This window comes from Vanessa atalanta, chromosome 16 (assembly GCF_905147765.1).
Source record: "Vanessa atalanta chromosome 16, ilVanAtal1.2, whole genome shotgun sequence".
Lineage (NCBI taxonomy): Eukaryota > Metazoa > Arthropoda > Insecta > Lepidoptera > Nymphalidae > Vanessa > Vanessa atalanta.
In genome coordinates this window covers 927,952-951,000 of record NC_061886.1, presented here as the reverse complement: position 1 = coordinate 951,000, position 23,049 = coordinate 927,952, and the positions used below count along the sequence as shown (strand labels likewise).

Below are 23,049 nucleotides of genomic sequence, written 5' to 3'. Positions count from 1 at the left end.
AGATTCGTAAATGTTTCTTTTTTCATCGTCTTAATTAAATCTCGATTTAAGACCATGTGTTTAATCAAGAGTAGGAGAGTATACTCGTTAATAAAATATATATTTTTGTAATATAATAAATAGTCACGAGAAGATTAAGACACACCTAAATATGCTACTACAGTATTCTCTAATTCAAACCGTTTGTCCATTCGAACTCGAGACCATGTAGGCGATCTAATACATAATTGTGACTTTTTGTCGTTTCATTTAAAAGCATTTGTCCATTGTCAGTCAGTGGCTTTTGATACATCTGACACGGATCAGTTTGACTGGCAGGCGGTGTTTGTTCGTTCTCGGAGCATTATCACCCACCATTCAACTGTATCTGCTCGATTAATCTTTACATTCACGAGTGGGTCGGTATTTTTGCTATTGAATGTTCCAAATGCGGTATACGTACTAATGTATCTTTTTTTAAAAGTTTTCAATAAAATTAAAAGTCATTGCGACGACTATAACTGCTCTAGATTTTTTATTAGACATTTCTTATTTTGGATTTATTTAGAATCGTGCCGATTGTGAGATGCCCGAGGAAAGATTACGTGTGATTACTCAAGAATAAAGCGTCATTCCGTTTTTCATACAAATCATGCCAATTTTTTTTTTGTCTGCAGTCAATTACATGACTACGCAGTAATATAAAATAAGCGTGACCTGCGTTTGTCAGAAGATAATTGAAAACCGTATTCGTTTAAGTGAGAAAATACTCGCATTCTTTATAGGTTTTTTTTGCACAGTATCCTGTGTTTTTTAATATAAAATAATATAATTTCTGGTGTTCAGTAAATGGTTATTTTATAGTATGCAATTGCATTATTACCAGGTACGACTATTTCGTAATCTGAATAATCGATAAGATAACAACCTAACGCTTATCGGCATTCGATTACGTCTCTTTGTTCCATACGAGTATGTATAGAATTGGGTATGATCACTAGCTGAAACTGCGCAGTTACACTTTATCAGAATGAACGTATCTCGTAACCTTGTTTGGTTGCCAAATTTTCAATTCTACGTGTTATTCATGTTTCATATGTATGACCACTGACGTGATGATACTTAATTTTATCAATGAATACGTATTTAGATCGTTTTCCATGAAGACTCTTACCAGATACTAGGCAAGGAATCTTGATGATGCCATCCACGTGGGGTGGCATTATAATCTTGCTTTGGGTTAAATTATCATCAGATGCTTAACATATATTTGGGAGCTAAATATACATATACCCTAATCAGCGGAACGTGACTGTTTAAGGTAATCATAGTTAAATTTAAAGCTGTATTTATTACATTTTTTCTGGGTATAGGAGAAAATATCTATAAATAATGTAATTTTTTAAAACCTGTCAAAAATCGGTACAATATTTTTTTCTATGACGTCAATAAATATATAAAATGTTTCAAAATAATCCCTGACGTTGTAATACTTTTTTTATTATTTGTATTAACTTATCGCTGCGTAAATACTTGTAATGAAGTTGTGAAATTTGTCGATTATTTTGTACTCCATGTTTGTCACTATCTGGCGCGTGATACGACCGAAATAGCCTTATCAAGAAGCATCCAGCCACCTGATAGGCTTCTCTGACACCGATAACGGCCGCGCCCTCTAATTAAGATTATCTGGACACTTAGCCGATAAAACAAACTGCGCACTGTCTTTTGGAACGACATTAAAGGAGATATCTTCTAAAACGATTAGGGTAGCATGCATGCTCCGTACGCAATTTCCGCAAATGTGTTATTGCTCAGAAGACTTTTCTAACGAAAATTCATTGGTGCTGGCCTGTACATAAACATGAAATTAAACTTGAGATTTTGGTCAAGGTCTTCTCTCCATTAGTCCGTTGGGAATATTCATGCTCACGTCACGGAATTTGAAAATATTTTAAAGATATATATAGGGATACTATATATAGCTTTACTACTAATTTCATTTTAGTTTTAATACCTAATAATAGAGTTGTACTAAGATTTTCGCTTTACACGTAAATAAATAGTTCTCTATAACAGGTATGGTTTAGAGACTTGTTTTCTCACGAGTCAACGAAAGTTCTCATTCTTAATAAGTTCAGGTACATTTAGAAAAGGGGCAAAATTACAGTCGGGCAGTATTAATCAGCGTTTTATCGCCAATCCTAAATCACACTAAAATAGTAAATTAAGACGAATGAACAAATTAGCGTATGTATATATGTATATATGTATATATAATATTGAAATTTTCGTTCGATAGTGACGAATAATTAACTAATTGGGCAATTTCAATAAACAACATTTAATTAACTTTCCGACTTGCTACTGTAACTGGCTTCAGGATAATGTATCTACGGATTATACGGCCTCAAAGAGTAACATAATTCTACTACTCAGTCACATAAAAACATAGTGCCCATGATCATTATAAATAATTCGCTTTTTTTTTCAATTATACGCCAGTTAAGCCTCGGGCAAAATATAGTACAGATTAAAAATGAAGAAGATTAAAGCCTATAAACAACACTTCACAGATTAAAAATTATATCTTCATCCTCAATAAATTTCAAAGATTAATTCGAAAGACCTACTTTTCCGTCATAAACACACGTTATTAGGAGTATCTGACACAAAAAACGTAATAAAAACATGGCCGCCGCTAAATTGAAATAATCGCTTAAAATATATCGAACGAGTTCGGTTTTAAAATTTGCTTTTGCAAATTATTCTGTAAAAGATTGTATAGTTGGTGAAGAGCAAGGAGTTGTAGTCGTTGATTTTGAGTTGAGTCGTTGATTGTAGGATTGTTATATTCCATTGCATGTTTACTTTTATTATCTGTTGTATATTTATTGAGTTTTTTATCGGTTCTGCTCGATAGAATCGACATTTCTAACCAATACTAGCTTGACATTAAATTTATCTTACAAAATGAAGATCCAAAAATTAAAGTTAGGGCCTATTTATAACTGATAATGATAATTTTGTATGATTGTACTGTTTGTTGTGAGTATCTTAATTTTTTATCTGTCTAATGAACGACATTATTCTTTGTGTTCATTTTGTTACGTATTTCCGGAACTCCGTATACAGATAGTAGGGCTTTCTGCAAGTCTGAGTACTTAACCCAGATTCTCAGGTTCTGTGTTCAAACCTCGCGGGTTGGGCCAATAAACATATATTTAATTTTCTCCTCAAGAAATTATCTGTAACAACTCAGAATTTCACGTTTACCAGTCTCCGTTCAGAATAGACGCCATTGTCGGCATCTGTCAGGAGAAATAGCTGATTGCTGGGAGCTGGGCAAAAATAGGAGCATTGAATTTAAGTCATGAGTAATGTAATGTAATAATAACTAAACCCGTAATGGGTCAATTTCGTTAATTATTCCACGATTAAAAATAGAAGATCGTAATTCACTTCCACTTCCGAATTAATATAATTTTAAGACAATGATAAGAAGAAAAGTTTACGATATAATATGATTTAAAGTCTCAGGACGGAAACGTCCAATGACGCAATTGATAAGTGTGCTTCATGCGTGAATGCATTATGTTCAATGCGAATAGTGTTTGTGACGCTTCGTATTGTTATCTCGTCCATTTGTAATCGATTGCAGCCGACCATTCATTGCAGATAGTGCCGGTTTGTTATGGCGACTGTGAACCGTATCGTTTAGTAATTGCACTTTCTACATCGAATTGGATGTAGCTTCGAAAATAATTGTTTTGATTTAAAATTGGCCAAACAAATATTCCTTTGTTACACACGCCCGACCTGTCTGGGTATTGTTCACTTACGATTTAATTCTACCGCGAAACAGTAACAGTTTGTACAGTATTCTATTTTGTTTTGGCAGCCTTATCATATCCTTCACAATCAAATACAATTATAATATCTTAGTCATAACAATAAATTAACAGATTATATGATAGATATGTACTCATCTTCGGACTCTAGTGTGGTAAATAAATTATGAAATATATATGTGACGATCAACCTGCGATTTGTTCCGATTACTATGTATAGATGTTTTTCGACTTGAAGCATGAGTGAGCCAGAGTTAAGCCTACTTGAATGAAGTATACTTTGATTTTTGAGTAACTAGGGTACAAGGGACATCTTAGCCCCCAAGGTTGGTAACGCATTGGTGATGTAAGGCATGTTTAATATTTCCTACAGCACTATGGACAGTAGTGACCGCTTATCATCAGGTGGCTCATTTGCCCTTCGATCAACCTATATCATATAATAAAAGAGTAACGATTGCAATGATCAAAATAAAGAGTTTATATGTCACATAGTCATATTATAGGAGTCATATTCCAGGATGCCTCGTCTGCGTTCCTAATATTTAAAAGCAACTTACTGGGTAGGTTTCTGTGCAAGCCCGTCTGGGAAGGTACCACGTGCATATATTCTACGGTCAAGTAGCATTCCGGTTTGAGGGGTGAGCGAGCCGGTAAAGGCATAACATCTCAGTTCCCAATTTTGGTTGTGAATTGGTTATGTATGAAATGGTTAAAATTACATTACGGGGTATATGAAATAGGCAATGGTGACCACTTAAAATAAGGTAATTTATCCGTCCATATTCCTATGCTATAAAAAAGAAACAAGAATACTTAAGAAACTTAACGTAGTACAATTACATAATTTGTATGATGTGTTATTGAAATATCAAGTCAACCTGTCTCCTTCGAGTATTTGGGGCATGTAAAGACAGATTATAGACCGTTTACATTATAATGTTATCAGTGGTATTTGTTCTGTGCTGTTATTTATACATTAGTACATGATTACGAGTGATGTGTATTGGGAATATTTTCATATAAGTATATAATATGTGTACTTGCGCTATTCGTTTCTACGATACTATAGTAATTTAAAAATTAAATTTCATATGAAAGTTTTATTTTAATCTAATAAGCAATGATAATAAGGCATATATTTTTATAAAAAGTTCAGAGTTAAATCTTTCTTTAAAGAGATTTGTGCACGCATTTGTTTTTAAATACGGATAAAAGTATAGAATATTGTCACTAATATTATAAATCCGGAAGTAACTCGGTCGGTCTGGTTTAAGGAAAAGCTTGATTATATTTTTTCTTAAAATGACTCTAAGCTATAAATAGTGATATAAATGTTATCAAACCAGAAACATTTAATACTCAGACAATGAACTAAGTCGATTTTGTAGTAACAACTCAGGTGATCCCCTTTCTTAAACAAGTAAAACGCATTAGCAACGACGGTGTCGACGTTTTACGCGGACATAATACATATACAACTCGGAGAGCTAAATAAATTTATCGTCTAAAAATTAACGACGTTGCGTTCTTTACAAACTTGACGTTGTAAATAAAAAACTTATTCCTGGACTTGTGAGGTGATGAAATATTAGTATGAACGCTATGTTACTGCTCGTGCTCTCTCCTGTCCTACTATGATGCGAAGTGTATTATTTGAATATTAATTATATCTTGTATTTTTTATAGTAGCCATTATATTTCTTCAGGTATTAGTAACGTTCCTAAGCTCAAGGGGTCAATATTGAACCTGTGACTCTTATCCCTCATGATCTATCAATTTGGACATCTTTAGGCGATCCGTACACTGCGAATTGCGTTAATGTCTCTTTGAATATAGTTTATGTAATGTTTTTTTTTTTTAATTCTGAGATAGGCTATATAAAGGGTGAGACAGAGTGGATGACAATTCATAACCAAAGATCTGTCATCACGACCACTGATTTCACGACCTAAGTTCCTATTTATACTTCTAATTCTTCTCGTGCTTAATGGTGCAGAAGAATCGTCTGCGGAAATCTGCGGAATGTGTCAGATGTATCCCAATATCCATCAAAATTGGACCTGGCGGTGGAATAACCCTTGCTCGGTTGGGTATATTTACAAGCTGTTACAGTTATTTTATTGTATATGTTTGTTGCCGAATTAAATTTATATCTTAATTGTATAAGTCACCAATCATTAAAAATACACTGATCGAATATACATGATATCTTACTCGATAAGACCGACCTTTCACTAGAACAATAGTATTGTATTTAGAATTTGTAAACCGTATGTCGAGGTCTGTCACTATTATCTACGATTGATGTTACAATATAAACCGTATGGCCTTTGTTCAAGGTTCAAAATTCCTCGTCCCTTTTATTAGGCTATAATAAAATTACAACACATCTTATCTATATGTATATGATAATCATAATCAATACAAAATTAGAACGTTTGAGTATCCCAAGAAATCATAACGCTTACGTGACACGCGCCACGGGCCGCCGACGCTATCACTGCAATATTAATAACTAATCAATGATTTTGTTTTATTTTAATTTCATCAATTTCATAAATAGAACTCTACTTTTGTATATATTCATTGTGAAAACGACGACAATCTATCTATCAGTATTGATAATCTTATGACGAAACTGGATTCGGCAGTTGTCGTTTTCGTAATTACATTAATCGCTGGACACGCCAAATTTTGCACATTTTGCCTTTTGCACAAATATGGCAAATGGCAAATACGTGGTTTCGTTCCGTTTATTTGTCGGAGTATAGTTAGGCATGGAAGTCGAATAAGATAAATATTTGCGTTGTTGTTTCGTACTTCGGTCAGTAATGTTACACCGGTGTTACGTTTAGTGCAAGCAAATAGTTTGGCGTATTTGAGTTATTACTATGATCCATAAGTAGATGATGTGCTTGTTATATATACGATTACACCGCATATATGGTAAAATTAAGTTGTATCAAAAACACTCAGGCAAGTTAAACACTGCCTTTACAGTGAGTCAACAAAATTAGACCGATTTGTTGAAACGGTAAACAACCTGGTACTTAAAGAAAATTACAAAAAAAAAAATCTAATTAAAGAAATCCATTTATATTTATCTAATATAATATTTATCCTTAACGTTGTTAAACTCTTAAAGAGACATAAACGAAATTAAGTTTCTTTAAAAAAAAAAAATTGTCATTGTCCAACTTTAAAAAATACTTACGTGAACCGATACTGCGATTGTTTCAAGAACAATACAAAACATATTTTATATCAATATTTAAAATAATATGTATTATAACCAGCCAGTTTTGAAGCCGGTGTTATTTGCTTGCTTTAACTAGCTCAAAATAATTCAATCGTTTATAAAACAGTCGACATGTAAAGATTAGGGTGTACTGTTTTATTCCTTTGAGAATATGATTACTTATATCCCGGACTGATATCTTCCATACAATCTCCTAAAGAATATTTGTGTTTTTACATAAAATTAATATTTTTTAGAATAGTGACTTTTATTAAAAAAGCGACAGCTTATGTGTTCGTATATTTATTAATTAAACTAATACATGGATAAAATGGATTCCAATTTTCAGTATAGAATAATAGTTCATAAATTTTTTGTTAATTTTTTTTTTTTTAGAACATGTCTGGGTTTGATTTCAGACAGTTTTGTATTACATTTAAAACCTTTTCATAAAAGACAGAACTTAGTGTTTTCAACGTTCATTTGATTTAATTTTTGAAGACGTTTTACTAATAAAAAACAATATTTTTTTTTTATTAAATAATATTGATGTCTACCAAAGCGATTAACAGTTAGTATGAAATGAAACATATTTATTGAAGAAGTATCAATGATAGCCGATAGCTCGCAATAAGAGGTTCTTAAACCCGATACATTTGTAAGAGATAAACAAACACGTAATAATTCTCGACTCAGGTAACAAGATAACGACTCGCAGTTTTTGTAAATATTGAGATACTGTTATTTACATTGGATTCAATGAACTTGCTGAAATAGTTCATGCTGTTGCGAAATATATCTTTCGATACACTTGTGATTGGGTATCTGCTAATCTTGAATAACAAAAATAAGTGTTAATGAAATTAAAAGAATATGCAACATTCCATATGTACTTGGCGTTTCAATTAACTCTTTTAATATATTGGATCGTAATGGATTGGAAATGTATGGTAATCGCCATATCTGATTACAATTTTCCCGTGTTTTTCGGTGGATGAAGATTTGCTATATGTGTATCCTTAGGAAAAAGGAAAGAATAGAATACTGACCGGATGCGGGATGACATCGACTCAGAAATCATCAGTGCTCTCAGTTAAATTAACTTTCAATTAATATACTGATATTTGTCATAAGTTACTTGTTGTTAGGGTTTTTATAAATTAAGTAATAAAACGCACGAAACTGCGGTATATTGTAGTTTTATTTATATATTAATGTATTTTGTTTATGTTTCGCTAAAGGGTATGCTCCGCTATCTCTATCAGTAAATCCTTATCGTTCCATGACTCCAAGCTTCTATCAGATTTTGAAATAACCGACTTAGCGTTAGACGTTGAGATAAATTTGTAACGGTTAATTTCTAATCCATTATTCATATTTAAATTATAAAACGTTTTGTCTGTGACGTCGAACATGAAAATCTTCACCCCATATACGTGAGGTCATAATTTATAATAAAAAAAATCAAAAGAGATTTAAAAATGGAATAAAATGTTGATAAAAGCCGCGGGGCGCGTGGGCCAGCGTGATTGAGGGTGTGTAAAATCTATTACCTAACCTGCATTTAGTCCGATACTCCTTAATTCAAGACGACAAAAAAATATCGAATCCAGTTTGGGTAAGCGCCTGGGGGGCGGGGCGTAAACAGGACGCGCCGCATTGCCGCCGAATTAGGCCAAGTTCGTAGACAAGTGCAATGCATTAAAATTGTTTTCAGATTCAAAATTTAGAAACGTTAATAGCTTTCATTACATCAGACCAATGAAATAATGCTCTGTGATACAATGTGGATCCAGGATTGTCGTTTGGGAAGGGCTTGACCTCCTTGAGAATAGATTTTGGTAAAATTTCAAAAATCAAAAAGCACACATTTTATTTTTCTTTAAGTTGTGTAATGCTTGATAAAAAGTTTATTATTATTAATTAGATTAAAAAGTTCACTTTAAGATTTGTCATGGAAGAATTTAGATCTTTTTGGGGGTCTTGAACCCCCTTAGACTCCTGAACCGCCGCTGCTGTGATACTTGTTTATGTATGTTATTTATTATCTCGTTTAATTATTTACGTTTTAATCTGTTGGTGTATTTAGTATTTGATAATGAATAGAAACATAGTAACAGGTGGTGCTTTAATTAGCGATAGTAAAGTAAACATTTATAATTAGTGGAAAATTTAGACATAATTCTTACATAATATCGTCCAACATACTCCCTATTCTAATCTAAGTACATAACATTATATTTAAACACAACAAAGGCGATATACACGTTTCATAAACGCTCGGCACGAATTTTACTCTTTGGTCTAACCTAACCCTCCTTATCGATCTAGTTGGATAATCCGAGAGGTCGCTAGATGGCCGGCGCCGCGAGCTACGCTGACCCCCGTACCCCGAGCCCCGAGCATGATCGGAACCGAATGCCATTTGCAATAGTCACGACTCCACAGATAATAAAACCCGTGACACGCCGTGCCCTGTTTAATTAGTATCTCGTTGACCGTTATTGTGTACGAATTGAATCGAGAAAGTTACTGTTGTATTAAGACGAGATGGTTCAGTGGATATTACTCGCAGATCTTAACCGCAAATCGAAAAGTCGCTTGGTACTATTCCGAGAACAATAGAAATCTTAAAGTTCAAGTGCTGCATGTCTATTTACTATTCGTCTACTGTTTATAAAGGGATAATTATTTATTTATTGGTGCAATGTATTTACCAATTTTATCGTGGCGAAACAGCATCGAATTGTTAACAAATATCGTTTACTCATATATTCATTTTTAACTTTGCCGTTACATAGATTCAAATCATTTGTAAAAATACATTGGTGAAGAATGCATATTATTCGATACAAGATTATATAGATGATAAAAAACCGTGGAGTTAGTGCTTGTTGACTTCCAGGCAGGATACATAACATACATATATAATTGTACTCAACTAACATGACTTATATTTTTAGATGTTGAAAAAGAGTAACTACTGAGTTTCTTGCTGGTTCTTCTCGGTAGAATCTACATTCCGAACCGGCGGTAGCTATACTCAATATAGTTTGTTAAGTGACGATTCAAAAGTGCTTGTAAAAGCCTACTTGAATAAAGTATATTTTGATTAGATTTGATTTGATTTGTACATCCGACAGTCACATTTTAATCTCATTGTTATCCCTTTATAGGAGCTGATTGATGTAACATAGATACTACATATATATTCCTTCCATAGAATTGAAAGTATGGTCGAAGTATTTCTATAGACACGAAACATTTCGGAAAACATGGGCCAGTCCGGTTACTCATATCTAAATCTGATGGAGTGAGACGCGGTGTACATACATCAGTACAATCTCGACGGAGCGCTCTTTGGTCGTATCTTTATTACAAATCGATTTATCGGTAGCCGTGGGCACTCGATTCGTTCACGTTCATTTAATCGATATAGTTATCAGAAATAACTGTGTCGTTCACTAAATTGAAAGCTGTGCGTGCGCATTGGAACGGCTCTATTCGCCAAGACTTTACCGATATTGATTTTGGAAATTATTTAGATATATTATAATTTCGTAATTATTTCAATATTAATTGTAAATTTTTAATTCGACATTAACAAAATGCTCAAAAATTAGTTATAATTCAACCTTTCATCATTTTACGCTTATAAAAAGCAAAAGTAAATTTATTTATATAAATAGAGGTATTTTCTTCTCTGCGGAGCATTGGTTCCAATCATTATCCTCAAAACGAGAGAAATCCTAAGCCTTAGCCCCCTAAGTCTTGAAGTGTCCTAACAGAGACTATCAATATCTTCACCGTTGTGAGATTGTATAAGTGATTATCAGTTGCTTTCTAAAAATCAATACAAGAATGTAGATGTATATAAGATAAGTTCAAACCGATTATTATCTCAAACACAGCAATGAAATTAATGAACACAAACATATTTCATATTTGCCGACTAGTTTTTAACCGCAGCGTCGTCCTCGTGAGAGGGGTGCAGGTGTTAGGTACATTTTTTCGGGTAAAGTTACCTATGTACAATTCCAAACGATAATCTATCCCTTTGCCAAGAATGATTCAAATCCGTTCAGCCGCTCTGGTGTGATTCTGATTCTGCTCATTTATAATATAAGTAAGATTATTTAATGAATGTAGATGAACTTCATGGCATTGATTTATATTTTAGGTGTTATATATAGTTTCAATAAAATAATAATATTTGGAACAGAGGACAAATACCACATACAAAACCACAAGAGCCGAATGAACTAATTCCTAATGTTAAAACCAAATTATTGACAATTTCAATACACGATTCACAGTTGTTTTTTTATTATTGACACGAGTGTTTTTGGACAGAGATTCGTGCATCCGTTAGACACAATCGCGATGGTTCTCCGCACCAACGTCGCCCGGGTATTCCCACGGGAAAGTGGCTTGTTTGTTAAATCGCGCTCATGTTGGCGATCTACTTAACCACGTACTAGGTCTGTTTGTCGTGACTTGTGTGACCATATTTATTTAATTGGTCGAGTTTGGATGTAGCATTTAGTTTAATTCATGTTTAAAAAATTGGTAAGTCTTCGTGCAGTCAGTAATCTGATGAGATCTACACTTGTGTGGATACCACATGCTCATTAGATTTTAAGTGCCAACATCAGTGCTTCCGATTGTATTTTTTCGGCTTAAAACGTTAGTAAACCAGTAATAAAAGGCATAAGGGTCATAACATCTCAAGTCCAATAGATGGCGGCGCGATGATGCTCCAAGAATATCTCCGCAATGCTTGAATATGGGCTAAGGTGTCGATTTAACATCAGGTGGTTCCGACTAAGTATTCATTACGCACGTACGCAGGTGCGCCTTTTTTCTCGCGTTATCTTTGAGAAAAATACAAAAGTAAATATACCATTATTCTGAATAAAATAATGTGGGAATATAATAGAGGATAATTTTTGATCTTATCTACCTCACTTCAAACATACGTGGTTACATGAAGCTTCTGACACTCGAACGGAGCTCGCGATACTTTTCTCGTGTGATAGTAAATCAAAGGTTTCATTCTGATAGCATCTAACTTATGTAAACAAACGTACAAGTTTGTTTCTTTTATAAATTTATGCGAGAACGAAGAATCTAAATTAGAAGAGATTTTTCCATCTCGTTTAAGTTTAAATAAAACATTACAATTTATGTTAATGTAGTCAATGGAGTTGATAAAATCGTTAATTATTAACCTGCGTTCTGATATCTGAAAAACTGTTACAGCGTATTTTAGTAAACAAAATATAAAATCAAGATAAAATATTTCAAATTTGAGGCTGAATGAATTACTTATTGTCATACATATAGACATGTGAACGTATATATCATGATTAACTTTTCCGAAAAGTACTTCAAACTGCACAAGATAGGTACTATATATTAAGGGTTTTTTGAAAAGTGTTTTAAAACGAATCGCAAGTATCAATCTACTTATAACTTACTGCAACTGCACGTAAAAAGTTTAAAATTTGCTACATTGATAGAAAATCTGAGGATTATCATGAAATGAGTACTCTGCAGAGAGTAAGATACTTCTATTTATAGTAATTCGGAGTTATGGTGGTCATATTACTAGGAGTATGTTTGATGTGAATGAAGATTTTTTTTGAAGGTCATGAATGTCGGTGGAGTAACAAATGGGTCACTTGATTGTAAGCGTTACCTAACCACCTAACCACTGCCATCAGACATTTGTACTGTAAGAAATATTAACAATTCCTCGTATCACAAAGCCACTACTAATCTTAAGGACTAAGGTGTTATGTCCCTTGTGCCTGTAGTTATTTTGTGTGCCACTCAACCAATCCCTTTGAACAAAAACTCCCTTTGAACCGGAAAATAAGAAGGTAAATTATATGATGAGTTAAGAAACGGGCTAGCATAAACACCTGTCATCAAATGAGAATGACTGCAAATATTGGATGGTCTTGTGTATGGATATGTGTGAAATAACTGAGCATATACATAGACATCGAAATTTATGCATAAGAAAACCATTGCGGTGACCCCGAATGTATAGTGAAAGGGCACGTAATAGATGATGGCTTAAGTAGACTAAATACTTTTGTCACCGCCTACAAATTAGACCATTTTGGTATTGTTATTAAGTTTTCTTATTATACAGCAGAATTTCCGTTACGTTATTTCTAATAATAATTATTGCACTAATTCAAACATCGCATTACCAATCAGTGCATACAACTTTATTAATAAATAATAAATTCGTATAAACCTATAGCCGATGGATGTTGGTGAATTTGGCGAACATCCTTGAGTAGCATTAATGTCGATGATACGGTATTACCGTTATTCATTGCGGCAATTGGACGAGCACGTGAGACGCATATCGGCATCGAGATAACGTCTCCACAACTTGAGCGTCGATGTATTTTGGACGATTCGCATATTGCATTTTACAGCACTTTTTTTTTTTAATTTTCCCGTTATTATTCCAAACGATCGCCTATTCTTCTGAATTGTTTCACGATTTTTTTGTATCTCGTAAATAAACATGCAATAATTTATAGTGCCATAAATATTTTAGACTTAATTAACGATGCAGGAAATGTCATTAAATCTTGTACGATTAAGAAAAGTCATAAGAGATGACTACGGATAGTTTAAATGATTAATTAATGATTGTGCAGTTAATTGCGTAATTAGGGTGAATTTTAGAAATATTCGAGGTGAAAGTAATTATAATAAATTAGATTAAAATCACGTGAGGTAGACGTTAGTAGTATTCGTTGAGTGTTATACAACAGCGGCTATTATTCTTAATTGGTACCGAGTACTAGCAGATTAGACTTAAAGTGACATACATTTATTCCGATGTCCATCCGGTCTGGCAACGTGAAATTTTACCAGATGTTTTAGTTCTACTAATAAAATGCAAAATGTGAACAATTTTAAATTATATATATATGATTAATTTGAACAGTCGGAGCTCTAATACGAACGCGATGTAGACTATAAAGGTTTTAATATAAACTGAAGCGTAATTAAATTCACTTTAATATTCAAATATTCATTGAATGTTTGCAGATACTCTAACAGTAGATGAAAAGAGCTTACTTGCTACGAAGCCAAAAGAAGGAAGAAACGATAAAACGCGAGGCAGTCGTAAAAGAATCTCTTTAATGGCTTCTTGATCAGCTCAGCGTCATAATATTTATTGGATGATATATTATTATTTAATGTGTTTTCTCCTACGACGGTTACAGGAAGAATAAATGTTGGCTGTAAAATATACGTTAAAAATTTTATAGATGATTAAATCGGAAACGTTTATCGCTAATTTTAGACATTTTGTTCTCATTATTATGTTTGCACACGTCAGATTCGCAGTCGTGAGTATGTTTAGTGATATCATTACTCACAGTACGCGCAAATAGTACACGCAAATATGTAAGTTTCGGTAAAAGTTAGCTTTTTCACGCGTAATCGACGTGAACTCCGCCACACTAGATTGTTATTATTTGGCCGTATGCCGATCTAATGTTTACGTGTTGTACAAACGGTTGGCATTATCTCGAGCGGCGTCAATGAATCGTGTTCGACTCGCGTGCCCCGAATCGCTTGCGTCCTGACACCGTTCGCGGTTGGCCCATGTTATCTTCGACCATGTGGAGGCTGCAGCGGTGCATAATGCACGGAGAGCGCGGGTCTAGGGGCGGGGGGAGACGCGGGCCCAGGGGGACGCCTCGCACCGCACGCCAGTCATTCGCATCGCGAGCGTTGCCGGTGACGCACGCGACGTCTCTTAAAGTCCACGCTCTTCCTGTCTCCCGTGAGACGGCGTGCGTTGTCACCATCCGCGCATAACATCGCCGGTGTAAAAATAAAGCCGGCGACAGACGGCGGTGTCTCGAGTTAAATTTAAATGATATCGCGGACGTCGTGCCGGTCTCGTCTCGTACGCTCTCCGACATGAGACTAAGTATGTGAAACCTTCGTATCAATATATTCGATCTGCCTTAATTATGTAGCGTAAGCTTCGTTTATTTAGAACTCTCGAGTGTTTACAAATGTGCGGTCTCTTGCGAGCATCTGTGTTGGAAATGTGTCAATCTCGTTCGACGATTCGCTTTCGATGATTTGTGTTCTCAAAGTGGTCAGATTTCCGTTCTGATTTTCACATCGTGAGAGGTTATCAATCCCAGTTTTGGTATTTAAGACGGGCGAGTCGTAAGTAGAGTCTAGAGATTGTTAATAAGGTCTAATGGTCGTGATAGGATTGTATAATTAAATGATAAATGAGTAACAATACATTATTAGCTATCTTGTGCTTACGATTACGTGTAACCTTACGGTCCGTCTCAACTGACATATTTGATATTAGTGTTGATGAATAATCTTGTAAGTTACAATGTGTTCCATTGAAGAACATGTTTTCCATTTTGTCCGAGATTAATCTTCAATCAACCATTTTTAAATCCTGTATTGAATTTAAGAGTTTGTCGAACCCTCTCGCCTGATTTACAATGCATAAGATATCATTACATCAATGCTGTTTGCATTACTGCATGCGATTTTATCAATTCACAAAACCGAAATTATTTTTGTAATCGAAAATATAAATCTTACAATATTGTTTTTGTGTATAATAGTGTTGAACGCAATAATTTAGTTTGTAACATATTGTTCCGAATCTTGAAAATCATAAAAACACTAAACTTGTACAATTTATTCGAAGTTTTATTTTCATTTTATTATCTATGCGCCGCAGAGCTCTACCTGCCATCCCTATTGTTGTTCTTAAAACCTTTTGTTGTGTATCTCACGCCGTCCTTATATGGGTCGAAGGGCTGACTGGTACCTGTCGAGCTGACGTGCCAAAAAACTTAAATTCTATTCAAGTATATAAATTCGTAGGCCCGATCGCTTTCCAGAAAAAAATATCAATATACATTTTCATATCACGACTAAGTGTACCGTGTTCCGTGTATAACTTGAACGCGTATTTCCAATAATCAAGTATTTATCATCATCCGATTTCCTTTTAGTGTCAATTATCTGAAGGTAATGTTATTACCTCGTAATTATCGATAAGATGCAGCCGATAAAGATTATCGAGGAACTCTGAATATCTTACACGTAAGACGCATCATCGAACAACAATTTGATTTCGCTCCCTCTGACTGCGTCGCAGGATGTCCGACATCCTACATCCTATCTTTGAAGATTTATAGCGTGCAAAATGCGCGGACCGCGACAAGTGTAAACACATTGCATATCCAAAATAGACTTAGGAGATGATTTTAGTGTTATCGTATTTTGTCTGCTTTGGCTAAGTTGTTATTTACTACAAAAACTATATCTTTAGTTTATACAGATATCCTTTAATTATTCATTACTATAAAGACAATTTCAATAAAAGTGTCATCTTGAGTGATAATATTTTTAACATAATATATAGCCTCTATTCTAAGTAATGTTTAGTGAAAATGCTCAGACATTAATAGAGAAAATGAAATCACACTCTTTAAAAACGACTTTTTATTAAATAATTAAATAATCATCTCATAACATTATTACTTCATTCATTATACATCGCTGATCATTTTATTGTGTTTGTTTTATTTATTGAAGCGAAATAATTTAATTTTTTTTTTATGAATTTAAAATCTTTTATCCCTTGGTTGCATACTCATACCATCAGTCCTAATGAACGATGATACCGTAAAATACTCTAAAGAAATATAATTAAACCATTATAAATACCATGTACATATGTAATCAACTAAAAAAATCAATACTAAGTTTAGGCATTAGCTAACGATAGACGATACTTTTTTAAATACGTCTTATATGGCTACAAATGTTACGTTACGAATAAGTAGCACTGCACTCTATACTCGAGCTTCTAACTCGATAATGTAGATTAGATCACTTTTTATAAATTGCCATAATTGTTTGGTTAAGCAACACGGTGAGATTTAATATATTAAGCTGGTGATTTTATTTAAAATCATGTAAATGACAATAACAAAAATAATGTAGATGAACTAAATTGTTTTCGTAATTTGACATTTTCATATTTAGTGACACGTTTAGATGGACACGACAAAAATTTTAATAGAATAAGTATGTAATAATAATAAATATTTAAGTATATCCATCTAAGACAGATTCGGAAGAAGTAACAGAATAATAAGTAGAATTAGTAGCTTATGATTTTAAGTTTGATAATCCAATTCGTGGTGATATATAATATTTTAATGCTAAGCTAATCGTGGTATCTTTAATGTGATCCTTTTATCATCGATAAGTATAATTTGATCACCGTAACTGACAAATAAGAACAGACGATCCGAAAATATAAACTAGTTTTCGTCCGAGCGGTCGTAGGTTTTAGGGACAAAAAAAGTTGCCAATATTCTTTGTTAGGGTTCAAGATTGCTTCACGCCAAATTTCATCAAAGTCGGTTCAGTTGTTATGCCACGAAAGCGTATCAGACAGACAGATATTATTAGTTTGGATAAACATGACAAATAACTAATATTTATTAATAAATTATTTATAAGCAAGAAACATTTTCAAAGAGCAACGCAAGGACAGACCAAAACCGAAAGGATCAATAATTCTGTGTTAATGAAGAAAAGTAGTTATTGTTTATGAATTCCTATATCTCAATAAAAATAGCAGCGTTGACGTTACCCCTTACAAATTAAATTTATATAAATATAAACATCTTGATTCTAGATTATTCTAAATATGTCGACACGTCGCTCAATATGTAACTTCTTTAAAGCGCGTTTTCTAACAAGTATTTCAATCAGTTAAGCAAAATATAAATGCAAATCCTAACTAAACGTTAGATTAATACAGAGAAAGTTTATTAAATTGATTCGTGGCGTAAAGTACTTAACGATTTATATCAGTTTATTTCAACTATGATGCAAGTAGCAGTTTCCACGAAGCCTCTAAAAATATTTTAGGATTTATCTTCGGATTTTTAAATTTTTTTTCGTTTTCTTGGTACCCAACCCAACATTAGTAATATCTGACTTAATTATTGGTGTGTCATAAACCGGTAATTAGAACAAGTGTTTTCCTTTTAAACTATTCAACGAAGTATCCTCATGTTCAATTTTCATAGTAATAATATTGCGTCAAGCGCGTGCTGGTCTTGTCGTTCACCTGATATCCTTCTTTCAACGTTTACAATTGACCAGTTCTTAATATGGTCTTTAAATACAGACATTTAAAGTCCGTTTTTAATTGATCGACACTAATTATCACTTTATCATTAAACACAGATTGTTGTTTTTATGATTAAATTAGTTGTTTTTGTCCTTGTAAGTGTGTTTTATAAATAGTTTTATAATACATTGTGTGACTATCTTTTTAACGATAATATTATCGATTTATTTTCGTATACTAAAATGCGGTTTCGTCTGTCAGTGTCTTTAAATATTCCGATAATTTTACGTGGTACGCGTACTCGGTTATGCGGAGATATAATAACAAGTTAATTAAGACGCTTGCATATGTAAACATCCAACGCTCGTGTACCACGTAAGTTTTCTATTTTATAAGTATTTCTAAATGAATCAGCTCCTAGTACATTTGTGCTGCGTTTCCGCATCCGTGGCAAGCGTCCAAGTTTGCCTAGGTCATGTTAACGTACATTGTCATACCTTTTCTAATCTTACTTATTCCTGCATTTTTATTTAATCACATCCCGGCAACTAATATATTTAGTACTTTCTGTATAAGTCCGATTCTACGAATGAAAGAAAAGTTCATTATTTCTGTGTTACTATGACTGCGTCGTTGGTCTATGGTGTAGGTCTTGTTAAGCATGCGGTCCCGGGTCGGAACAAAATAATCTCGTGTGCTATATAGTAACCCTGTTCAAAAAATGTATTTATTACTTCGTTGTACTTTATGTTTGTGTTACACGAATAACATAACAATTACAGCTATATATATATAGAGATATATATCTATATGGATATACATGTAACATAAGTTGTAACGTTGTTTTGAAGTCTGGCCTGAGTCAGGTTTTATGCAAATTTTGCACTTAAAAGATCGTTTATTTCTGTTATATTAATTAAAATCAGAACAAAAATTATGGTATCTTAATTTAATGCGAGCGACACGAGTCGTGTGATCGCGAAGCCTTAACGCGCTAATTCATTAAAATTATAATTACGAAGCAAAGCAACGACAAACATAGTGAAGTTATATTTCAGCAGTATCTTAGGACAATCCCAACAAATACTTACGGTATTGTTTTTGTTAATTCTAGGTCGGGGCATAGTGTGCGAGTGCGCAGGTGTGAGCGCGTGCCCCGACGGCGCTCTCAATGGCACTTGCACCACTCAGCCCGGCGGGTACTGCTTCGTCACAGTCGAGGAGTTATACGATGAAAATGGCATTATGGTACCAGAGCGCACGGCCGGCTGCCTGCCGCCGGACGAGTCTGGATTTATGCAGGTACGCTCACACTACACATGATAAAAAAATTAGGCATAATGTTTAAAATATAATCTATAATTGATTCGCTAAATAATATTATGTTTATAAATGCTTATGGGACCCTTTTTCTTTATTACAGTGCAAAAGCTCACAAGTACCCCATCAGACCCCTAAGGTAATAGAATGCTGCGAAAAAGACCTCTGCAATCGGCGTCTTCGGCCACAGTTACCAGAACCCCCGCCCGACATGACGGATGCTCCAGGTCCACGACCAGCCGCACCCACGAGTCAGACTATTTTAATGGCGGCAGCGCTATGCGTCGCGTTGCTCGCCTTCCTCGCAGCATTTTGGCTGCTCTTTAGGAAACGTCGCAGGGGGTGCAAGCGACCTCCATCACCGCCGGCTCCGACACATCACGCGGAAATTTCTTCGGGCTCCGGGTCCGGGTTACCTTTGCTCGTGCAGAGGACGGTCGCGAAACAGATTCAAATGGTAGAGTCGATAGGGAAAGGCCGCTACGGTGAGGTCTGGCTAGCTCGCTGGCGCGGTGAGAAAGTCGCCGTCAAGGTGTTTTTCACCACGGAGGAGGCTTCCTGGTTCCGAGAGACTGAAATTTATCAGACTGTTCTAATGCGACACGAAAACATTCTCGGGTTCATCGCGGCAGATATCAAGGGGACCGGCTCGTGGACTCAGATGCTGCTGATCACCGACTATCACGAGAACGGATCTTTGCACGACTACCTTCAGACGGTGGTGCTCGACACGAACTCGTTGATGACGATGGCCTACTCCATAGTCAGCGGCCTGGCTCACCTGCACATGGACATATTCGGCACGAAAGGGAAACCCGCGATAGCGCACCGGGACATCAAGAGCAAAAACATACTCGTGAAGAGGAACGGGCAGTGCGCCATCGCCGACTTCGGGCTCGCCGTGCGGTACGTGGCCGAGCGGAACGAGGTCGACATCGCGCCCAACACGCGCGTCGGCACGCGCCGCTACATGGCGCCCGAGGTGCTCGACGAGAAGCTCGACGTCACTAACTTCGAGGCCTTCAAGATGGCCGACATGTACTCGCTCGGCCTCGTGCTGTGGGAGATGTGCCGCCGGTGCGCCACGGGCGACAAGGCGCAGCACGCGGAGCCCTACGCGCTGCCCTACCACGAGCACGTGCCGCCCGACCCGTCGTTCGAGGACATGCACGGCGTGGTGGTGGCGCGGCGGGTGCGGCCCGCGCGGCCGGCGCGCTGGCGGGCCGAGCCCGCGCTGGCCGCCGCGTCGGCGCTCATGGCGGAGTGCTGGCACCACAACCCGCCCGTGCGGCTCACGGCGCTGCGCGTCAAGAAGACGCTGGCGCGCGCGCGCGCCGAGGGCGCCGTCAAGCTCGTGTAGCGGCCGCCGGGCCGCCTCCTGTCATGTTGTTAACTTACGTATTATTTAGGGTAAGGATGGTTTTGTAAAAAATTTTATTGTCTTCCGTTTCGACGAGCGACTCGCTCGATGGCAGCTCGGGGCGGTGGTCGCGGTCGTGAAATGCTCGGAATCGGCGATCCGGTCGAGACGAAGTACGCGACGTGAATTGTGATATTTCGACAATAAGGGAAATGATTTTATTTCAAATTATCTCGTGTGAACCGTTCGGATTCGAAAAAGTCAAGAAAATGTCTGAGAGTAACATCGCGTATTAGTTCGTTTGTACTTAAGGTGATCGAAAGACTACGATTGTGGAAAGTATTAGCGATAGACGGTCAAGTGCAGTGTCTTATGAGATGCCTTCGATTAGTATTAACATGACGTTTTGTATTGCGACGCTCTCGGTTTGGAACTCGATTTCACTCGCAAGAAACAAACGTACTGTGATATAATCACTGTATAATATGTCACGTGAGTTCTTTCAAAATAGAATATCAAATTTACTAAATACATGTACAATGCAAATGAAATGTAATAAAAATCTCAAATCTCATCGTATATTTGTAATACTTTGTAAATAAGAATTAAAGTCACAGATAAAATATATTCGAAATCGAATTCCAAACTAAGTGATCGCCTGCATTTAGTGTGCGTGCGCGCCTGTACAGTGTTGTGTATATATAGCGATAGACTAGTACCTAATACATGTTGCTAATTAAGTTACAAATAAAATATTAATGGACAAACAACACGCTTTTTATTACATACATAGTTTTATTTTATTTATATTTTTTTTAAATGTAGTCATTGAAACAGCGATATGGCAATACCAGCTCTAAATAGCCTCCAAACGTACCTTATTTTTCATATAAAGTTCACTTGAACTTGATACATTTTTTTTAATTATGTCCCGATTTTTAAATCGCTGACAAATTTTCATACAAGTCATTTTTTTATAATTATATTTTTTTGACAAATGTTCTCCACTAAAACTCAAAATTTTAAACGTTACATAAAACTTAAACGAATTATTATTCAGTAGGCACACTCGTTGACGTTTTAAATTATGATAATTATACTTTCAAGATGGACGAGGTATTATTTAATTGTTTGTCTATGGTATTTATTAACTAGGACAACGTTCTATATTTTTGTATCCAAGTAACACTGGTATTCATAAGGTCAGTACTAGCTAGTATTAGTGTATTATCTATGGTCAGTACACCATTTTTGTTGTGCTGTAAATAAATAAAATATATTTTAGTGACAGTAGGTTACAGCTTGAACTATTTCTTTATGTTGTCTGTACTGATGAAATAAAATTATTGTTATACTTAAAAAAAACATAAAATTCTGTTTAACAAACAGTTTGATAAATAATATAAAGTATAGATACATTTTATTTAAAGGATAAAAAAATAGACTTGGACCTTTATTGGGATTAATTTTTAGATCCCATCTCATCTGTAAAAAATATTTTTAAGGATTTAAGGTTTTGAAAAAAATTTTAGCGTTTCAGGAATTATTGCGAGACACTAACATAGTTGACATAAAAGTTCAGGGAAGTTGAAATCAAAATATACTTTGTTTATTCAATCATTTTTTAGGTCCAAGTTGAATTTACCACCGGATCGGATTTTCGGTTCTATCGGAAAGAACCGACAATAACTCAATAGCTACTTTTCAATTATTAAATTTATCCTCAATAGATATGGAGAAATAGGTAATAATAAGCTTTTTTTGTTTTTTAACATAGGTAGACGGACAAATAGGTCACTTGATGGTAAGTGGAAACAGCAGTTCATAGATATTGGCGTTACAAGAAATATTTACAAATCCTTACGTAGCCAATGGGCCAACCTTGGGAACTAAGATGTTGTCCCAGTTAGTATAAATAATTACTCAGATGAATCACTAAAGGCGTGAGTTTAAAACAACTCTTTTTTGATGAATAAATTTGTTTGCAATATTACTCAGATGAATTACTTATTGACAATAAGGCCTTAATTATATACATACAAATAAGAATATTAAATTGACTTTGTAAATCATGACCGCGTCGAATGGTGGCACGAATACTAGCAGCATTTC

The 23,049-nt window shown here is 35.2% G+C and overlaps 1 protein-coding gene across 2 annotated transcripts in view; it reads left to right on the top strand.

The window, feature by feature from the left end:
* Positions 1-21,707, top strand: part of LOC125069787 (bone morphogenetic protein receptor type-1B) — a 105,468-nt gene extending 83,761 nt beyond the window's left edge. The window contains exons 1-3 of one of the 2 annotated variants that reach the window (XM_047679361.1): positions 14,829-15,050; positions 19,372-19,559; positions 19,681-21,707. In XM_047679361.1, the coding sequence (XP_047535317.1) occupies positions 15,041-15,050; positions 19,372-19,559; positions 19,681-20,937 (1,455 nt within the window). In that variant the 5' untranslated portion in view covers positions 14,829-15,040 and the 3' untranslated portion in view covers positions 20,938-21,707. Of the gene's footprint in view, positions 1-14,828; positions 15,051-19,371; positions 19,560-19,680 lie in introns of those variants that run through there. The other variant, XM_047679362.1, reaches the window with a different exon arrangement.
* The last annotated feature ends 1,342 nt before the right edge of the window (positions 21,708-23,049 follow it).